The sequence below is a fragment of the Engystomops pustulosus genome, chromosome 6, assembly GCF_040894005.1.
Source record: "Engystomops pustulosus chromosome 6, aEngPut4.maternal, whole genome shotgun sequence".
In the NCBI taxonomy this organism is placed as follows: domain Eukaryota; kingdom Metazoa; phylum Chordata; class Amphibia; order Anura; family Leptodactylidae; genus Engystomops; species Engystomops pustulosus.
The window spans coordinates 29,973,091-29,995,747 of record NC_092416.1 but is presented as its reverse complement, the minus strand read 5'-3'; the positions used below and the strand labels follow the sequence as shown (position 1 = coordinate 29,995,747).

General features: G+C 45.5%; 3 protein-coding genes across 8 annotated transcripts in view; 2 read left to right on the top strand and 1 right to left on the bottom strand.

The window, feature by feature from the left end:
- Window positions 1-233: 233 nt before the first annotated feature.
- SVBP (small vasohibin binding protein) lies at window positions 234-16,947 on the bottom strand. The gene is made up of 2 exons (XM_072155416.1): window positions 16,813-16,947; window positions 234-547 (listed from the first exon to the last, which is right to left on the bottom strand). The coding sequence occupies exons 1-2, from the start codon at window positions 16,924-16,926 to the stop codon at window positions 461-463; spliced, it is 201 nt and encodes a 66-aa protein (XP_072011517.1). The 5' UTR covers window positions 16,927-16,947; the 3' UTR covers window positions 234-460.
- LOC140134784 (calpain small subunit 2-like) lies at window positions 3,495-4,829 on the top strand. The gene has a single exon (XM_072155404.1). The coding sequence runs from the start codon at window positions 3,510-3,512 to the stop codon at window positions 4,704-4,706; it is 1,197 nt and encodes a 398-aa protein (XP_072011505.1). The 5' UTR covers window positions 3,495-3,509; the 3' UTR covers window positions 4,707-4,829.
- Window positions 16,671-22,657, top strand: part of LOC140134785 (tyrosine-protein kinase STYK1-like) — a 21,387-nt gene continuing 15,400 nt past the window's right edge. For 2 of the 6 annotated variants that reach the window (XM_072155410.1, XM_072155405.1), the window contains exons 1-3: window positions 16,916-17,041; window positions 19,197-19,246; window positions 19,705-19,799. The gene's annotated coding sequence lies outside the window, so the exon portion shown is untranslated. Of the gene's footprint in view, window positions 16,734-16,776; window positions 16,799-16,915; window positions 17,042-19,196; window positions 19,247-19,704; window positions 19,800-22,271; window positions 22,435-22,657 lie in introns of those variants that run through there. The other 4 variants (XM_072155406.1, XM_072155407.1, XM_072155408.1 and 1 more) reach the window with 4 other exon arrangements.

Below are 22,657 nucleotides of genomic sequence, written 5' to 3'. Positions count from 1 at the left end.
GATGTATATGTCTTGCGGCTGACATATACGACTTTTGTGTTCGCTTGGGGCATTGTCACATTTAGGTGAAAGGCGCCCGCCTGGAGAGAGACATGTGCTGCTGCCTTTACTGCATATGCCGGAGATATTGTAACAAACCCTGAGCTGTGTGTGGTCAGAGCAGGGACTGGATTGGTGTTCAGCCTCCACCAGATCCTGAAACTAGAAAAAAAAAGACAAAATCTATTGCAAAATTTCAGAGATTTTTTTTATTGTATCCTGATAGTTCTCCATGTAGCGGCGTCTGCACCGGCCCTTTAAATGTTCTTCATAGGATATTAATGGTGTTGGTGTGTGTTATATCTTCTACCCTCTCCTCCTGGTATCTGCTCTTATACCCCGATACATCTCCGGTGTCAGCACCAAGTGGCACAAAGCACAATAAATGGTGGACGATGTACAGAAGACGTGGTCAGTGCCGTCACTTGCCGGACGTCTGCATCTGCTTACAAAAGGCTTCAAACTGCTGCTGCTCCAGCTCCGTCATCACCTTGTTCAGGGCATAAATCTGCAAAAAAAAGCAACATAAACCAACTCAGTAAAACCTGTCTTGTTTGTACAGAAGATCCTGTAGGAGGGAGGAGCAGCCATTTCCTCAGCCTCATCCTGCAGAGGACACACCGGTGGCCCCGTGCCAGGTGCTCGGAGACGCAGGGGCCTCATCGGTGACATCCCGTGCACCCACAAATACATAGTATAGTATGAGAAAAACAATGGCTGCTGGGAGTGGTGGGGAGATTATAGGAGGAGCGGATGACAAGCGGCAGAACAGGACGGATCAGCTCCGGACCATGGGAATGACTGCACAAGGAGAATTCTGTGCCCGGGGGCAGAAGTGGATTCCCCACACCCTCATCTTGTGAGCAGGGCGTTCCTGCGGGTACAGTCAGCAGATAAGTATGTGCGGGGAGGCCTCCAAAACAACACGGGGGGCAAGGAGAACTCTCCATGTAGTGTTCACTGCCCCGAGACCCCAAACCCCCCCATCCCTGGTACCGTGAGTGTGAGCCGCCAGCCCAGAGTCCAAGATCTGTGCTGCATAGTGCAAAGAAATACTCAACAATAAAATTGTAACAAGCCCTCAGAAGAGGAGCAGGTCAGCGTCACGATGGAAACAATCAATTTTCTTCTCCACGGACTGCAATTTTTTGGCAGAAATTGGAAGAAAATCTCTAAAGTGATAAAAGGTTTCTAAGATTTTGGAGAAAAGCGGATTGTGCAGGCTCCACACTTGTGACCCCCATTATCAGCACAGAGAAGATACTTCGTTACTGGCCAGTGGAAGTCTCGCTATATCGCCCATTGATGCTGTTATATAGGGTTCACCACAGAACTCTTCTCTGCAAGTGTCCTATGGTTTCTTGCACCCAGACTGAAGTAGTAGATCCTATAAGTCCCACTAATTGTAGGGTGTGGTCCGCATAGAAAAAGCCGATTTTATTTCAGTACATCCCACAGAGAGACCTGGAGATATTAGTGGCCAAGACATCACCATGATCTCCTGGTCACAGCTCTCAAGCCGTGTTCACACGTGGCATTTGGGCTGACTTTTAAGGCCGCGGTCACACAATCCGCTAGGCGTCCGTTCAAAACGCGACGCTAGCGCACAGGGGGCGGTCCTCGGCCCGAACGCACATGCGTTAACAGGGAAACGCATGCGATCGGCTTATCAATCGCATGCGTTTCCCTGTTAACGCATGTGCGGTCGGGCCGAGGACCGCCCCCTGTGCGCTAGCGTCGCGTTATGAACGGACGCCTAGCGGATCGTGTGACCGCGGCCTTAAACGCAAAGGCTCCTCCTGCAATCACATGTCGAGGTAACATCGCATTTCCATAAATATTACCTCGACATGTGATGCGTTGCGTTTCAAAGTGTGTGAACGCGGCCTCAGGCTACTGTGGAGGAGAGTAGAGGTGTCATTTTTCTGAAAGCAGTCACCACCATTATGGGGCACCTTTGCCATGGAGAGGGGCACTTGGTTTGGGCATTGTTTAGGTCGGTGGTAAATGACATCACAGTAAAATATTCTGACAAAACCTATTGATGTCCTACTCTCGACCATCACACTGCCTTCACCACCATCTCCCACCCAAGTACCGGACACATATGTGATCCATCAGACGTCCTACGCTGGTCACTCGCTCCATCGTCCAGCTGTGATGCCCACATGTGCATACTGAATGTTAGGTGGTGGATAGGGTCAGTATAAGCGTCTATGTGCCGCATAAACAGCGAGCTGCACACCCTCCTATCACAGAGAACAGTAACTGTATCAGTAATGTGTGCTACAGCCTGCGCTCATATACGAGATCCGGACCAGACGGGCTCGATTTTACTCTCAACATGCATCACCAAGCCTTAGGGCGCGTTCACACGTTGCGCTTTCGTCGCGCTCATAACGCGACGCTAGCGCACAGGGGGCGGAGTTTGGGGCGATCGCATATGCGTTTCCAGAGAAACGCATGCGATCGGGTTATCAATCGCATGCGTTTCCCGGGAAACGCATATGCGATCGGCCCGAGCCCCGCCCACTGTGCGCTAGCGTCGCGTTATGAACGCGACGAAAGCGCAACGTGTGAACGCGCCCTGAGGCACCTTAGGAAAGCCAAAATCAGGTGTGGATCATAATGGCTGAGAACATATAGGGGAGAGGTGCGACAGTCTCTGCCGGTGGAGACCATCTGATGAGCCCGGCGTTCACGCCCAAAGTAGGGTGCGGGTCAGGGAAGCAGGATTCATGCGCCTTCACCATCGATTTTTCGAATAATGAATCTCCCCCATACACCTTTATAGGATGCGTTTTTCCTTGCATTCCCATTTTTTTAAGTTTTTAAATGCATGCAAAATGCAAGTGGGAGGAGCTTGGCCAAAACACACTTTCCAATTAAATTCCTGCGTTTCAGAATGAGCACCACAGGTTTTGTATAACTTACATGCAAAACATGTGGTGCCAATTCCAAAATGTATGCTTTTCATTGGAAACGCTGAGGCCGGCGACACACGCGGCGTTTTGAGCCTGTTTTTGGGCCATTTTTAAGCAGTCCGTTAAAAAATGCATGCATTTTTGAAAACGCATCCGGTTTTTCCGTTTTTGGCCCAATTCCCCCCCCCCCCCACCTGCATTTTGGGAACGCTGCCTGGGGGCGCGTTCACATGTTACCTTTTGTCTATAAAATTACAAAACTGCATCAAAGCCCCTTTATAAGTGAACGCAGTTCTTTCCAGCTGCGATGCAGATCCGCTTCATGTGAAGGCATCTTTAATGTTACGAGTGACGGATTTGGGTGCAGACAGCATTTTATACACACAATTATATCCCCCGCCATTTCCTAATGATATCCCCCCTACTCATGAAGGACATAGATAGAGCTGCTGGCAGTAAGTCCAGATCTGCAGGGTCTCCCTCCCTCTCCCTTTCTCTCGGGGCTGGGCAGCTCCCATTACAATTTGGAAGGAATGTTTTGGGAAGATGCTCCGCCATTGGTTGCTCGGGGTCGGGGTGGAGCCGCCTCTGACTCAACATTTCTGTTTTCCTCTTCAGTCTGACTGTAGAGGACGGGGCTCGCTGCTGCACGAGATCCCTCAGTCTGCTCCTCCTGCACAGATTCTCTCCGTCTGCTCCCTCTACACTTCGGGCAAAATGTTTATGGTCAAAAATTTCCTGAACTCAGCGACTGGAGGAAACCAGGGCCAAGGCGGAGGTGGTGGAGGATTTGGCGATGTCTTGAAAGGTGCTATTGGGAGCGTTGCAGGAGGAGGAGGAGGTGGTGGTGGTGGAGGAGTTGGCAACGTATTAGGGGCTTTAAGCAGCCTCACCGGAGGATCTGGATCTGGTCAGGGTGGAGGAATGGGAAACCTAGTGCAAGGAGCGCTGAGCGGTCTGGCTGGAGCTGGCCAGGGCGGAGGCGGAGGTGGAGGAGCAGGCAAGTTCCTACAAGGAGCTCTGAGCGGCTTAAGTGGAGGTGGTGGACAGGCTGGTGGAGCCGGAAAACTTTTTGCAGGACCGGCTGGTGCCGGTGGTGGAGCAGGAGCAAATATACTAGGAGGTATCCTCGGTATCATCGGAAATGCCATCGCAAACTACAAGCCAGAACCTCCTCCAGCGCCCTGTGCCAACTCCTACCAGCAAGAGGCCTACGAGAACGATGAGCAGCGACAATTCCGGCGCCTCTTCAAGCAGTTGGCGGGAGAAGACATGGAAGTCTCTCCGGTGGAGCTCCAAAATGTCCTAAACAAAGTCGTGGCCAAGCACAAGGATCTAAAGACTGAAGGTTTCAACATTGACACGTGCCGCAGTATGGTCGCCGTCATGGACAGTGATGGGACGGGGAAGCTCGGCTTCGAGGAGTTCAAGTATCTGTGGAATAACATCAAAAAGTGGCAATGCATCTACAAGCAGTTTGATACTGAGGGCACAGGGTACATCCCTGCCGCCTCCATGCCCGGCGCTGTCCAGGCTGCAGGCTTCCAGCTCAACGAGCAACTACACCAACTACTGATCCGCCGCTACGCCGACAACAACGGGAACGTGAACTTTGACAGCTTCATCAGCAGCCTGGTCCGGATGGACTGTATGTTCCGAGCTTTCAAGGCCCTGGACCGAGAAGGAAAAGGAGAGGTCCAGTGCGAGCTAGCGGACTGGCTGAAGCTGACCATCTACTCCTAATGAATGGAATATACCTCCCCCTGCTGGCTGCCCTGGCATCATACTGCCACTGGTGAGGTGACACCCTGGCCCCTACTGATACATATACAAATACAGGCAATAAAAGTGCAAAATTATAAGGAACGAGCCCGGACATTGATGTTTATAATGGTATTATTACGGCTGGGGGTGTGCGGGGGGGTTGGTAGTCGCATGCTATGTATGACAACATTAACTCTTCCACTGCTGCAGCAGCAATGCAGGAGTTAATGCAATGAGTCTGGAATCGCTAGGTAACCCCTTCCTGCCTAGACTTGTTACATAAAATAAAAATGAGTAATATTGGAACAATCTGTGAGTTGTAAGGCAGTGCCAAGGTCTGCGATGGAAAGGGGGTGGCTATTAAAGGGGAAGCACATTTTACGTATAAGAGAATTACATGGGCGTGGGTCCAAGATGCTGCGGATGAGGGGCGTGACACGGTTTTCAGCACCCAAATTCTTCTGGCACCACCTGTCATATTTGTGTTGGTAACAGACCCACAACAATGAGAGAGTCAACGCCCGACCATGGGGGTAGATCCGCCCCGGGGTAAAACAGCAGGTCTGGATCCTGCAGCTCATAGGAAGCGACTGATGAGAAAGAATAACTTATTGTAGATCTGTGGGGCTCCGCATGTGACCTTCCTATAAAATCCTGATTCATTTTTTATGACAAAGACAATGGAGGCTGCTGCAGGATGTGTAATCCATGTATAATGGCCGCTTACTACTAATGACTATGTCTGCTACATTACACTGCTGTAGGCTATGTATATATACTCATCATAGAAGATAAGACTATTGGGGGTGAGGGGGCTTATATCTAGTCACCAAAAACTAACTTTCTTCATATATACAATATGCACCCTCAATATAAAGAAAATTAAAAAATCTTACCATATACCCTAGTACACAAAGCAGATGCAAGTATACAAGTATACTGTGCTGCCATACAGTGCACAGGGATAATGCCGCCATATTATGTATATACACTATACAAGTATACTGTGCTGCAATACTGTGCACAGGGACAATGCTGCCATATTATGTATATACACTATACAAGTATACTGTGCTGCCATACTGTGCACAGGGACAATGCTGATATATTATGTATATACACTATACAAGTATACTGTGCTGCCATACAGTGCACAGGGACAATGCTGCTATATTATGTATATACACTATACAAGTATACTGTGCTGCCATACTGTGCACAGGGACAATGCTGCCATATTATGTATATACACTATACAAGTATACTGTGCTGCCATACAGTGCACAGGGACAATGCTGCTATATTATGTATATACACTATACAAGTATACTGTGCTGCCATACTGTGCACAGGGACAATGCTGCCATATTATGTATATACACTATACAAGTATACTGTGCTGCCATACTGTGCACAGGGACAATGCTGCTATATTATGTATATACACTATACAAGTATACTGTGCTGCCATACTGTGCACAGGGACAATGCTGCTATATTATGTATATACACTATACAAGTATACTGTGCTGCCATACAGTGCACAGGGACAATGCCGCTATATTATGTATATACACTATACAAGTATACTGTGCTGCCATACAGTGCACAGGGACAATGCTGCTATATTATGTATATACACTATACAAGTATACTGTGCTGTCATACTGTGCACAAGGACAATGCTGCTATATTATGTATATACACTATACAAGTATACTGTGCTGCCATACTGTGCACAGTCACAATGCTGCTATATTATGTATATACACTATACAAGTATACTGTGCTGCCATACTGTGCACAGGGACAATACCGCTATATTATGTATATACACTATACAAGTATACTGTGCTGCCATACAGTGCACAGGGACAATGCCGCTATATTATGTATATACACTATACAAGTATACTGTGCTGCCATACAGTGCACAGGGACAATGCTGCTATATTATGTATATACACTATACAAGTATACTGTGCTGCCATACTGTGCACAGGGACAATGCTGCTATATTATGTATATACACTATACAAGTATACTGTGCTGCCATACTGTGCACAGGGACAATGCTGCTATATTATGTATATACACTATACAAGTATACTGTGCTGCCATACTGTGCACAGGGACAATGCTGCTATATTATGTATATACACTATACAAGTATACTGTGCTGCCATACTGTGCACAGGGACAATGCTGCTATATTATGTATATACACTATACAAGTATACTGTGCTGCCATACAGTGCACAGGGACAATGCTGCTATATTATGTATATACACTATACAAGTATACTGTGCTGCCATACTGTGCACAGGGACAATGCTGCTATATTATGTATATACACTATACAAGTATACTGTGCTGCCATACAGTGCACAGGGACAATGCCGCTATATTATGTATATACACTATACAAGTATACTGTGCTGCCATACTGTGCACAGGGACAATGCTGCTATATTATGTATATACACTACACAAGTATACTGTGCTGCCATACTGTGCACAGGGACAATGCTGCTATATTATGTATATACACTATACAAGTATACTGTGCTGCCATACGGTGCACAGGGATAATGCTGCTATATTATGTATATACACAATACAAGTATACTGTGCTGCCATACAGTGCACAGGGACAATGCTGCTATATTATGTATATACACTATACAAGTATACTGTGCTGCCATACAGTGCACAGGGACAATGCTGCTATATTATGTATATACACTATACAAGTATACTGTGCTGCCATACTGTGCACAGGGACAATGCTGCTATATTATGTATATACACTATACAAGTATACTGTGCTGCCATACTGTGCACAGGGACAATGCTGCTATATTATGTATATACACTATACAAGTATACTGTGCTGCCATACTGTGCACAGGGACAATGCCGCTATATTATGTATATACACCATACAAGTATACTGTGCTGCCATACAGTGCACAGGGACAATGCCGCTATATTATGTATATACACCATACAAGTATACTGTGCTGCCATACAGTGCACAGGGACAATGCTGCTATATTATGTATATACACTATACAAGTATACTGTGCTGCCATACGGTGCACAGGGATAATGCCGCTATATTATGTATATACACTATACAAGTATACTGTGCTGCCATACAGTGCACAGGGACAATGCTGCCATATTATGTATATACACTATACAAGTATACTGTGCTGCCATACTGTGCACAGGGACAATGCTGCTATATTATGTATATACACTATACAAGTATACTGTGCTGCCATACAGTGCACAGGGACAATGCTGCTATATTATGTATATACACTATACAAGTATACTGTGCTGCCATACAGTGCACAGGGACAATGCTGCTATATTATGTATATACACTATACAAGTATACTGTGCTGCCATACAGTGCACAGGGACAATGCTGCTATATTATGTATATACACTATACAAGTATACTGTGCTGCCATACTGTGCACAGGGACAATGCTGCTATATTATGTATATACACTATACAAGTATACTGTGCTGCCATACTGTGCACAGGGACAATGCCGCTATATTATGTATATACACCATACAAGTATACTGTGCTGCCATACAGTGCACAGGGACAATGCCGCTATATTATGTATATACACCATACAAGTATACTGTGCTGCCATACAGTGCACAGGGACAATGCTGCTATATTATGTATATACACTATACAAGTATACTGTGCTGCCATACGGTGCACAGGGATAATGCCGCTATATTATGTATATACACTATACAAGTATACTGTGCTGCCATACAGTGCACAGGGACAATGCTGCCATATTATGTATATACACTATACAAGTATACTGTGCTGCCATACTGTGCACAGGGACAATGCTGCTATATTATGTATATACACTATACAAGTATACTGTGCTGCCATACAGTGCACAGGGACAATGCTGCTATATTATGTATATACACTATACAAGTATACTGTGCTGCCATACAGTGCACAGGGACAATGCTGCTATATTATGTATATACACTATACAAGTATACTGTGCTGCCATACAGTGCACAGGGACAATGCTGCTATATTATGTATATACACTATACAAGTATACTGTGCTGCCATACTGTGCACAGGGACAATGCTGCTATATTATGTATATACACTATACAAGTATACTGTGCTGCCATACAGTGCACAGGGACAATGCTGCTATATTATGTATATACACTATACAAGTATACTGTGCTGCCATACTGTGCACAGGGACAATGCTGCCATATTATGTATATACACTATACAAGTATACTGTGCTGCCATACTGTGCACAGGGACAATGCTGCCATATTATGTATATACACTATACAAGTATACTGTGCTGCCATACAGTGCACAGGGACAATGCTGCCATATTATGTATATACACTATACAAGTATACTGTGCTGCCATACAGTGCACAGTGACAATGCTGCTATATTATGTATATACACAATACCAGTATACTGTGCTGCCATACTGTGCACAGGGACAATGCTGCTATATTATGTATATACACTACACAAGTATACTGTGCTGCCATACAGTGCACAGGGACAATGCTGCCATATTATGTATATACACTATACAAGTATACTGTGCTGCCATACTGTGCACAGGGACAATGCTGCTATATTATGTATATACACTATACAAGTATACTGTGCTGCCATACTGTGCACAGGGACAATGCTGCTATATTATGTATATACACAATAGAAGTATACTGTGCTGCCATACAGTGCACAGGGAAAATGCTGCTATATTATGTATATACACTATACAAGTATACTGTGCTGCCATACAGTGCACAGGGACAATGTTGCTATATTATGTATATACACTATACAAGTATACTGTGCTGCCATACTGTGCACAGGGACAATGCCGCTATATTATGTATATACACTATACAAGTATACTGTGCTGCCATACGGTGCACAGGGACAATGCTGCTATATTATGTATATACACTATACAAGTATACTGTGCTGCCATACTGTGCACAGGGACAATGCCGCTATATTATGTATATACACAATAGAAGTATACTGTGCTGCCATACTGTGCACAGGGACAATGCCGCTATATTATGTATATACACTATACAAGTATACTGTGCTGCCATACGGTGCACAGGGACAATGCTGCTATATTATGTATATACACTATACAAGTATACTGTGCTGTCATACGGTGCACAGGGACAATGCCGCTGTATTATGTATATACACTATACAAGTATACTGTGCTGCCATACTGTGCACAGGGACAATGCTGCTGTATTATGTATATACACTATACAAGTATACTGTGCTGCCATACAGTGCACAGGGACAATGCTGCTATATTATGTATATACACCATACAAGTATACTGTGCTGCCATACTGTGCACAGGGACAATGCCGCTATATTATGTATATACACTATACAAGTATACTGTGCTGCCATACTGTGCACAGGGACAATGCCGCTATATTATGTATATACACTATACAAGTATACTGTGCTGCCATACAGTGCACAGGGACAATGCTGCTATATTATGTATATACACTATACAAGTATACTGTGCTGCCATACAGTGCACAGGGACAATGCTGCCATATTATGTATATACACTATACAAGTATACTGTGCTGCCATACTGTGCACAGGGACAATGCTGCTATATTATGTATATACACTATACAAGTATACTGTGCTGCCATACTGTGCACAGGGACAATGCTGCTATATTATGTATATACACTATACAAGTATACTGTGCTGCCATACTGTGCACAGGGACAATGCTGCTATATTATGTATATACACTATACAAGTATACTGTGCTGCCATACAGTGCACAGGGACAATGCTGCTATATTATGTATATACACAATACAAGTATACTGTGCTGCCATACAGTGCACAGGGACAATGCTGCTATATTATGTATATACACTATACAAGTATACTGTGCTGCCATACGGTGCACAGGGACAATGCTGCTATATTATGTATATACATTATACAAGTACACTGTGCTGCCATACTGTGCACAGGGACAATGCTGCTATATTATGTATATACACAATACAAGTACACTGTGCTGCCATACTGTGCACAGGGACAATGCTGCTATATTATGTATATACACTATACAAGTATACTGTGCTGCCATACTGTGCACAGGGACAATGCTGCTATATTATGTATATACACTATACAAGTATACTGTGCTGCCATACTGTGCACAGGGACAATGCTGCTATATTATGTATATACACTATACAAGTATACTGTGCTGCCATACTGTGCACAGGGACAATGCTGCCATATTATGTATATACACTATACAAGTATACTGTGCTGCCATACTGTGCACAGGGACAATGCTGCTATATTATGTATATACACTATACAAGTATACTGTGCTGCCATACTGTGCACAGGGACAATGCTGCCATATTATGTATATACACTATACAAGTATACTGTGCTGCCATACTGTGCACAGGGACAATGCTGCTATATTATGTATATACACTATACAAGTATACTGTGCTGCCATACTGTGCACAGGGACAATGCTGCCATATTATGTATATACACTATACAAGTATACTGTGCTGCCATACTGTGCACAGGGACAATGCTGCTATATTATGTATATACACTATACAAGTATACTGTGCTGCCATACAGTGCACAGGGACAATGCTGCTATATTATGTATATACACTATACAAGTATACTGTGCTGCCATACAGTGCACAGGGACAATGCTGCTATATTATGTATATACACTATACAAGTATACTGTGCTGCCATACGGTGCACAGGGACAATGCTGCCATATTATGTATATACACTATACAAGTATACTGTGCTGCCATACAGTGCACAGGGACAATGCTGCCATATTATGTATATACACCATACAAGTATACTGTGCTGCCATACTGTGCACAGGGACAATGCTGCTATATTATGTATATACACTATACAAGTATACTGTGCTGCCATACTGTGCACAGGGACAATGCTGCTATATTATGTATATACACTATACAAGTATACTGTGCTGCCATACAGTGCACAGGGACAATGCTGCTATATTATGTATATACACTATACAAGTATACTGTGCTGCCATACAGTGCACAGGGACAATGCTGCTATATTATGTATATACACTATACAAGTATACTGTGCTGCCATACAGTGCACAGGGACAATGCTGCCATATTATGTATATACACTATACAAGTATACTGTGCTGCCATACTGTGCACAGGGACAATGCTGCCATATTATGTATATACACTATACAAGTATACTGTGCTGCCATACTGTGCACAGGGACAATGCTGCTATATTATGTATATACACTATACAAGTATACTGTGCTGCCATACTGTGCACAGGGACAATGCTGCTATATTATGTATATACACTATACAAGTATACTGTGCTGCCATACTGTGCACAAGGACAATGCTGCTATATTATGTATATACACTATACAAGTATACTGTGCTGCCATACTGTGCACAAGGACAATGCTGCTATATTATGTATATACACTATACAAGTATACTGTGCTGCCATACTGTGCACAGGGACAATGCTGCTATATTATGTATATACACTATACAAGTATACTGTGCTGCCATACTGTGCACAGGGACAATGCTGCTATATTATGTATATACACTATACAAGTATACTGTGCTGCCATACTGTGCACAGGGACAATGCTGCTATATTATGTATATACACTATACAAGTATACTGTGCTGCCATACTGTGCACAGGGACAATGCTGCCATATTATGTATATACACTATACAAGTATACTGTGCTGCCATACTGTGCACAGGGACAATGCTGCTATATTATGTATATACACTATACAAGTATACTGTGCTGCCATACTGTGCACAGGGACAATGCTGCCATAAGGTACATGGAAAGAATTCCACCATCATGTATATAAGATATCTGCAGATGAATCATTATACACAATGGCAGATCATTGGTTTGTAGGATATGGGGCATAGATGGGATTATTGGGGGGTTAGTACCTGTATGTTTATGTTAAGACCCCCGAATACATAATTCATAATATATAAAATATGTTGCAAAAAAATTTCACCAGAGTATACAAAGCCTACGCTGTAATACAGTGAATATAAACAGCAATGCATTATTGTATATGGCGCCAAACTGTGCGCAGAGAACGTACTACATTAGTAGATTGTCTCTGTAATACTATTGTGACTCAGTGCTGCCATGCGGTACACAATGCTGCCATATTGTGCACACTGACAATACTGCTCTATTGTACAGACAGGGCCTTCATATAAATAATACAACCATCACTTACACGGAGTATATGACTATGTAGGATAAAATATTAGGCTGCGTTCACACATTGCGTTAATATAGTTTATAGTTTACACCACATATAAACCATGTGTTAACTTAATGTCAACATGAGCATTAACTGCTGCTTGTCCATTCGCTAACGTGCAATGGCCATAAAAATTCTTGTCATCTAGAATAAAAACGGATAATGCCATATTGTGTCTACAAACAAAGCTGCCACCAGACATGTTACTACATGTGAAATTGTGGAAATACAGTGCACAGAGTATACCAGGAGCTCCCTCTAGTGGCTGTTGTATACATCTGAATATAGGGACTGCTAGTCGCTGCTGAATGTATCTGTATGTGAGGAGCTCCCTCTAGTGGCTGCTGTATGTATCTGTATATGAGGAGCTCCCTCTAGTGGCTGCTGTATGTATCTGTATATGAGGAGCTCCCTCTAGTGGCTGCTGTATGTATCTGTATATGAGGGGCTCCCTCTAGTGGCTGCTGTATGTATCTGTATGTGAGGCGCTCCCTCTAGTGGCTGCTGTATGTATCTGTATGTGAGGGGCTCCCTCTAGTGGTGGCTGTATATATCTGTATGTGAGGAGCTCCCTCTAGTGGCTGCTGTATGTATCTGTATGTGAGGCGCTCCCTCTAGTGGCAGCTGTATGTATCTGTATGTGAGGAGCTCCCTCTAGTGGTGGCTGTATATATCTGTATGTGAGGAGCTCCCTCTAGTGGCTGTATGTATGTATCTGTATGTGAGGATCTTCCTCTAGTGGCTGCTGTATGTATCTGTATGTGAGGGGCTCCCTCTAGTGGCGGCTGTATGTATCTGTATGTGAGGAGCTCCCTCCAGTGGCTGCTGTATGTATCTGTATGTGAGGATCTTCCTCTAGTGGCTGCTGTATGTATCTGTATGTGAGGCGCTCCCTCTAGTGGCAGCTGTTTGTATCTGTATGTGAGGAGCTCCCTCTAGTGGTGGCTGTATATATCTGTATGTGAGGAGCTCCCTCTAGTGGCTGCTGTATGTATCTGTATGTGAGGAGCTCCCTCTACTGGCTGCTGTATGTATCTGTATGTGAGGAGCACTCTCTAGTGGCTGCTGTATGTATCTGTATGTAAGGAGCTCCCTCTAATGGCTGCTGTATGTATCTGTATGTGAGGAGCTCCCTCTAGTGGCTCCTGTATGTATCTGTATATGAGGGGCTCCCTCTAGTGGCTGCTATACGTATCTATATGTGAGGAGCTCCCTCTAGTGGCTGCTGTAGGTATCTGTATGTGAGGAGCTCCCTCTAGTGGCTGCTGTACGTATGTGTATATGAGGGGCTCCCTCTAGTGGCTGCTGTATGTATCTATATGTGGGGAGCTCCTTCTAGTGGCTGCTGTATGTATCTGTATGTGAGGAGCTCCCTCTAGTGGCTGCTGTATGTATCTGTATATGAGGGGCTCCTTCTAGTGGCTGCTGTATGTATCTGTATGTGAAGAGCTCCCTCTAGTGGCTGCTGTATGTATCTGTATGTGAGGAGCGCCCTCTAGTGGCGGCTGTATGTAAGGAGCTCCCTCTAGTGGTGGCTGTATATATCTGTATGTGAGGAGCTCCCTCTAGTGGCGGCTGTATGTATCTGTATGTGAGGGGCTCCCTCTAGTGGCTGCTGTATGTATCTATATGTAAGGAGCTCCCTCTAGTGGTGGCTGTATATATCTGTATGTGAGGAGCTCATTCTAGTGGCGACTGTATGTATCTGAATGTGAGGAGCTCCCTCTAGTGGCTGCTGTATGTATCTATATGTGAGGAGCTCCCTCTAGTGGCGGCTGTATATATCTGTATGTGAGGAGCTCCCTCTAGTGGCTGCTGTATGTATCTGTATGTGAAGAGCTCCCTCTAGTGGCGGCTGTATGTATCTGTATGTGAGGGGCTCCCTCTAGTGGTGGCTGTATATATCTGTATGTGAGGAGCTCCCTCTAGTGGCGGCTGTATGTATCTGTATGTGAAGAGCTCCCTCTAGTGGCGGCTGTATATATCTGTATGTGAGGCGCTCCCTCTAGTGGCAGCTGTATGTATCTGTATGTGAGGAGCTCCCTCTAGTGGCGGCTGTATGTATCTGTATGTGAGGAGCTCCCTCTAGTGGCGGCTGTATATATCTGTATGTGAGGAGCTCCCTCTAGTGGCGGCTGTATATATCTGTATGTGAGGAGCTCCCTCTAGTGGTGGCTGTATATATCTGTGAGGGGCTCCCTCTAGTGGCTGCTGTATGTATCTGTATGTGAGGGGCTCTCTCTAGTGGCTGCTGTATGTATCTGTATATGAGGGGCTCCCTCTAGTGGCGGCTGTATGTATCTGTATGTGAAGAGCTCCCTCTAGTGGCGGCTGTATGTATCTGTATGTGAGGGGCTCCCTCTAGTGGTGGCTGTATATATCTGTATGTGAGGAGCTCCCTCTAGTGGCGGCTGTATGTATGTGAGGAGCTCCCTCTACTGGCTGCTGTATGTATCTATATGTGAGGAGCTCCCTCTAGTGGCTGCTGTATGTATCTGTATGTGAGGGGCTCCCTCTAGTGGCGGCTGTATGTATCTATATGTGAGGGGTTTCTCTAGTGGTGGCTGTATATATCTGTATGTGAGGAGCTCCCTCTAGTGGCGGCTGTATCTGAGGAGCTCCCTCTAGTGGCGGCTCTATATATCTGTATGTGAGGAGCTCCCTCTAGTGACTGCTGTATGTATCTGTATATGAGGAGCTCCCTCTAGTGGCGGCTGTATGTATCTGTATGTGAGGGGCTCCCTCTAGTGACTGCTGTATGTATCTGTATGTGAGGAGCTCCCTCTAGTGGCTGCTGTATGTATCTGTATGTGAGGAGCTCCCTCTAGTGGCGGCTGTATATATCTGTATGTGAGGGGCTCCCTCTAGTGGTGGCTGTATATATCTGTATGTGAGGAGCTCCCTCTAGTGGCGGCTGTATGTATCTGTACGTGAGGAGCTCCCTCTAGTGGCGGCTGTATGTATCTGTATGTGAGGGGCTCCCTCTAGTGGCGGCTGTATGTATCTGTATGTGAGGGGCTCCCTCTAGTGACTGCTGTATGTATCTGTATGTGAGGAGCTCCCTCTAGTGGCTGCTGTATGTATCTGTATGTGAGGAGCTCCCTCTAGTGGCTGTATGTATCTGTATATGAGGGGCTCCCTCTAGTGGCTGCTGTATGTCTGTAGGTGATGTGCTCCCTCTAGTGGCGGCTGTATGTATCTGTATGTTAAGAGCTCCCTCTAGTGACGGCTGTATGTATCTGTAGGTGATGTGCTCCCTCTAGTGGCTGCTGTATGTATCTGTATGTGAGGAGCTCCCTCTAGTGGCTGCTGTATGTATTTGTCTGTGCGCTATAATAGGACTTCAGGATGTGTAGGGTAGTAAAACACAATTACAGCATAGGCCACACCCTCCTATCACGTGACTGTCGGGGCTACGGCTGACTTCGGGTGTAGTAATATGGCTGTGCCGCATGTGCTCCCGGGAGATAGGGGCGGTTACTCACGAGGATGGGGGCGGAGACCGGCCCTGGTACCCGGGATGGGGGCGGGGATTGATTGGCCATCCCCAAACATGTAGGCGGGGAGGATCGGGCTGTGCACGAGTACAGGGGGCGGGGAGCGCAGCCCGGTGATGGCCGGTAGGGGGCGGTACCTCGGCTCTCTGGCGCTGTTTGAGCTCCTGCTGCGCGCTCCTCTGCTTGGCCTTCTCCAGGCGGGTCACCGAGTCTCTGGCTTTGGATTTATCTCTCCGGCCCGCGGGCTCCATGGCAGCGGCTCCTGCGCGACACCACTGCGACCGCCCGATGGCCAGTGCGCCTGCGCGGACACAGGAGGGAGGAGGGACTGAGCAAGAGGCACCGAGTGCCTCACACCTCCCTATAGTAATTACAGTAATACTGCTACACCACTCACCTCCCTACAGTAATAATACTATAGTACTGCTACACCAGGCGCATTATACCTCCCTATAGTAATAATACTGTATACTATAATACTATAGTGCCCCCCATTCATCCCCCCCAGCAGCTTCACTTACTATAGTGCCATCCCAGCAACTCCCCCTCATATGGTATTAAAGTCCCCCCAGAAGCTCCCCTTCTTATAGTGCCCTTCCCCCAGCAGCTCCCCTTCTTATAGTGCCCTTCCCCCAGCAGCTCCCCTTCTTATAGTGCACTTCCCCCAGCAGCTCCCCTTCTTCTAGTGCCCCCCTCCAGCAGCTCCCCTTCTTCTAGTGCCCCCCTCCAGCAGCTCCCCTTCTTATAGTGCCCTTCCCCCAGCAGCTCCCCTTATTATAGTGCCCTTCCCCCAGCAGCTCCCCTTATTATAGTGCCCTTCCCCCAGCAGCTCCCCTTATTATAGTGCCCCCCTCCAGCAGCTCCCCTTATTATAGTGCTCCCCCCAGCAGCTCCCCTTATTATAGTGCTCCCCCCAGCAGCTCCCCTTCTTATAGTGCCCTTCCCCCAGCAGCTCCCCTTCTTATAGTGCCCTTCCCCCAGCAGCTCCCCTTCATCTAGTGCCCCCCTTCTTCTAGTGCCCCCCTCCAGCAGCTCCCCTTCTTATAGTGCCCTTCCCCCAGCAGCTCCCCTTATTATAGTGCTCCCCCCAGCAGCTCCCCTTATTATAGTGCCCTTCCCCCAGCAGCTCCCCTTCTTATAGTGCCCCCCCCAGCAGCTCCCCTTCTTCTAGTGCCCTTCCCCAGCAGCTCCCCTTCTTCTAGTGCCCTTCCCCAGCAGCTCCCCTTCTTATAGTGCCCTTCCCCAGCAGCTCCCCTTCTTATAGTGCCCTTCCCCAGCAGCTCCCCTTCTTATAGTGACCCCCCCTCCAGCAGTTCCCTTTTAATAGTGCCCTTCCCCCAGCAGCTCCCCTTCTTATAGTGCACCCCTAGCAGCTCCGCCTTCTTAAAGTGCCCTTCCCCCAGCAGCTCCCCTTCTTATAGTGCCCTTCCCCCAGCAGCTCCCCTTCTTATAGTGCACTTCCCCCAGCAGCTCCCCTTCTTCTAGTGCCCCCCTCCAGCAGCTCCCCTTCTTCTAGTGCCCCCCTCCAGCAGCTCCCCTTCTTATAGTGCCCTTCCCCCAGCAGCTCCCCTTATTATAGTGCCCTTCCCCCAGCAGCTCCCCTTATTATAGTGCCCTTCCCCCAGCAGCTCCCCTTATTATAGTGCCCCCCTCCAGCAGCTCCCCTTATTATAGTGCTCCCCCCAGCAGCTCCCCTTATTATAGTGCTCCCCCCAGCAGCTCCCCTTCTTATAGTGCCCTTCCCCCAGCAGCTCCCCTTCTTATAGTGCCCTTCCCCCAGCAGCTCCCCTTCATCTAGTGCCCCCCTTCAGCAGCTCCCCTTCTTCTAGTGCCCCCCTCCAGCAGCTCCCCTTCTTATAGTGCCCTTCCCCCAGCAGCTCCCCTTATTATAGTGCTCCCCCCAGCAGCTCCCCTTATTATAGTGCCCTTCCCCCAGCAGCTCCCCTTCTTATAGTGCCCCCCCCAGCAGCTCCCCTTCTTCTAGTGCCCTTCCCCAGCAGCTCCCCTTCTTCTAGTGCCCTTCCCCAGCAGCTCCCCTTCTTCTAGTGCCCTTCCCCAGCAGCTCCCCTTCTTATAGTGCCCTTCCCCAGCAGCTCCCCTTCTTATAGTGACCCCCCCTCCAGCAGTTCCCTTTTAATAGTGCCCTTCCCCCAGCAGCTCCCCTTCTTATAGTGCACCCCTAGCAGCTCCGCCTTCTTAAAGTGCCTTCCCCCAGCAGCTCCCCTTCTTATAGTGCACTTCACCCAGCAGCTCCCCTTCTTATAGTGCCCCCTTCAGCTCACCCTCAAATGGTATTAAAGCCCCCCAAGCAGCTCCCCCTCTTAAAGTGTTCCCCAGTAGCTCCTTTTCTTATGGTGCCCCTACAGTAAAATAATCAACACGGATACTCACCTTTCCCTTTCCCCTGCAGCAGCTCTCCTCTCCTTCTGTATGTAAAACCAGAGAAACAGGGATAGCGCAGGGAGCTGCCGGCTATGACTGTAATCATCTCTTCTTGTATCCTCCTCATGTACTGGTACAGAGCCCAAAAGCCGAGACTTGCCCTTGTTCTGGATCTGGGACGGTCGGAAGGTATGTTATAATAACAATACTTATAGCAAGGCCACAGTGGTCAGCTCGGATTGAGAGGTACTATGTACCTCATACCTCTCATTGCAGGGGACAGGGACTGATCTGGCAGGCGCTATGCATTATAATTATATACTTTATAGATTTGTAGAGGCTCCTTTATTGTATACTTGTGAAGTAATATTATAGCACTGCCTTATCTGTCACCTCAGATAGTGAGGCATCACATACCTCATACCTCCTCTTATAAATCCTTACTGTGCACCTCATACCTCTGTAATACTACAATCACACAGCTGTCCATATGTAGCTTCTGAGGTAGAGACATGCACACCTATATCTTATCACTGTGGCTGGGGGTGCAGGTAGAGGAGGGAATGACCCCCCAGGCTATGTGAGGAGCCGCCATGATTCATATGTGTGCATCACGTGTGTCCTCACCGTCCCTGCCTGTCACTCAGGTTAAAGATCAACCAACAGCGATGTCATCCGATGTCACTGCGAGGCACCGAGGACCTGGCACCGGAGCTACAGGCGGAGAGATGAGGCGCCACAGGTGAGACTGAGCTATACTGCATCAGTGTTATATACTATTGTATATTATACACGCTATTGTTATAATATACAGGACAGGTGTAGGGGATACATTGTATAGTGTGATAATATACAGGACAGGTGTAGGGGATACATTGTATAGTGTGATAATATACAGGACAGGTGTAGGGGATACATTGTATAGTGTGATAATATACAGGACAGGTGTAGGGTATATACTGTATAGTGTGATAATATACAGGACAGGTGTAGGGTATATACTGTATAGTGTGATAATATACAGGACAGCTGTAGGGGATATACTGTATAATATGATAATATACAGGACAGGTGTAGGGGATAAATTGTATAGTGTGATAATATACAGGACAGGTGTAGGGGATACATTGTATAGTGTGATAATATACAGGACAGGTGTAGGGGATACATTGTATAGTGTGATAATATACAGGACAGGTGTAGGGTATATACTGTATAGTGTGATAATATACAGGACAGGTGTAGGGTATATAATGTATAGTGTGATAATATACAGGACAGCTGTAGGGGATATACTGTATAATATGATAATATACAGGACAGGTGTAGGGGATACATTGTATAGTGTGATAATATACAGGACAGGTGTAGGGGATACATTGTATAGTGTGATAATATACAGGACAGGTGTAGGGGATACATTGTATAGTGTGATAATATACAGGACAGGTGTAGGGTATATACTGTATAGTGTGATAATATACAGGACAGGTGTAGGGTATATACTGTATAGTGTGATAATATACAGGACAGCTGTAGGGGATATACTGTATAATATGATAATATACAGGACAGGTGTAGGGGATACATTGTATAGTGTGATAATATACAGGACAGGTGTAGGGGATACATTGTATAGTGTGATAATATACAGGCCAGCTGTAGGGGATACATTGTATAGTGTGATAATATACAGGACAGGTGTAGGGTATATACTGTATAGTGTGATAATATACAGGACAGGTGTAGGGTATATACTGTATAGTGTGATAATATACAGGACAGGTGTAGGGGCTACATTGTATAGTGTGATAATATACAGGACAGGTGTAGGGTATATACTGTATAGTGTGATAATATACAGGACAGCTGTAGGGGATATACTGTATAATATGATAATATACAGGACAGGTGTAGGGGATACATTGTATAGTGTGATAATATACAGGACAGGTGTAGGGGATACATTGTATAGTGTGATAATATACAGGCCAGCTGTAGGGGATACATTGTATAGTGTGATAATATACAGGACAGGTGTAGGGTATATACTGTATAGTGTGATAATATACAGGACAGGTGTAGGGTATATACTGTATAGTGTGATAATATACAGGACAGCTGTAGGGGATATACTGTATAATATGATAATATACAGGACAGGTGTAGGGGATAAATTGTATAGTGTGATAATATACAGGACAGGTGTAGGGGCTACATTGTATAGTGTGATAATATACAGGACAGGTGTAGGGTATATACTGTATAGTGTGATAATATACAGGACAGCTGTAGGGGATATACTGTATAATATGATAATATACAGGACAGGTGTAGGGGATACATTGTATAGTGTGATAATATACAGGACAGGTGTAGGGGATACATTGTATAGTGTGATAATATACAGGACAGGTGTAGGGGATACATTGTATAGTGTGATAATATACAGGACAGGTGTAGGGTATATACTGTATAGTGTGATAATATACAGGACAGGTGTAGGGTGTATACTGTATAGTGTGATAATATACAGAACAGGTGTAGTGTATATACTGTATAATATAATATACAGGACAGGTGTAGGGTATATACTGTGTAGTGTGATAATATACAGGACAGGTGTAGTGTATATACTGTATAATATAATATACAGGACAGGTGTAGGGTATATACTGTGTAGTGTGATAATATATACAGGACATGTGTAGGGTATATACGGTATAGTGTGATAAAATACACAACGGTTGTAGGGTATAAACTGTATAATATGATAATATACTGGACAGGTGTAGGGGTTACAGCGTATAGTGTGATAATATATACAGGACACGTGTAGGGTATATACTGTATAATATGATAATATACTGGATAGGTGTAGGGGATACAGCGTATAGTGTGATAATATACAGGACATGTGTAGGGTATATACTGTATAATATGATAATATACTGGATAGGTGTAGGGGATACAGCGTATAGTGTGATAATTTATATAATTTTTTAATCACAGCTTGTGGTGGTATCATAGATAAATCTGATTTCTGAGAGGGTTTCCGCAATATAATGTGTGTATATATGATATGTGTATACCTAGGACTGATGTTGTATTGTGTACACATTCACTACTAGTAGGTGTAGTAGGCACACACGGCAGGTGTCGGGGTGTACACCCCTTTGTTGGGGGTTGGGGTTGTCAGGAGGAAGTTGTGTGTTGTTCGCTCGGTTTTGCTCACACACAATCTGTTCCTTTACTTTCCTGTAAACATTATACCTGCGGGAGTGCGGCTATTATCTCCTGCAGCCCGGGAGTCTTATACTCTTGTAGTCTACCTACTCGCTCCATGTCCGAGGAGCTGCTGGATCCAGGGAAGAAAAGTAAGTACGGGGTTATTTCTATATTTATACTTTTTGTATTATTGCGTTTTTCTGTTGTAGATTATTGCTATTATAGACACATCAAGCAAAAGCAAAACTGTAGAGGTAAAAGAACACTAAACCTTTAACCATCCCTGACCTGAGGAGCTTACAATCTATGCAACCATTCTGCTGACTGCCAGGGATGCCACACGTATCCTCTTAATTATCCATAATGAAGGGG

Coding starts and splice junctions, on each gene's coding strand:
- LOC140134784 (XM_072155404.1), top strand. CDS start 3,510: ATGCTCCGCCATTGGTTGCTCGGGGTCGGGGTGGAGCCGCCTCTGACT.
- SVBP (XM_072155416.1), bottom strand. CDS start 16,926: ATGGAGCCCGCGGGCCGGAGAGATAAATCCAAAGCCAGAGACTCGGTG. Junction 548..16,812: donor AACAGCGCCAGAGAGCCGAG/GTACCGCCCCCT, acceptor TTTTTTTTGCAG/ATTTATGCCCTGAACAAGGT.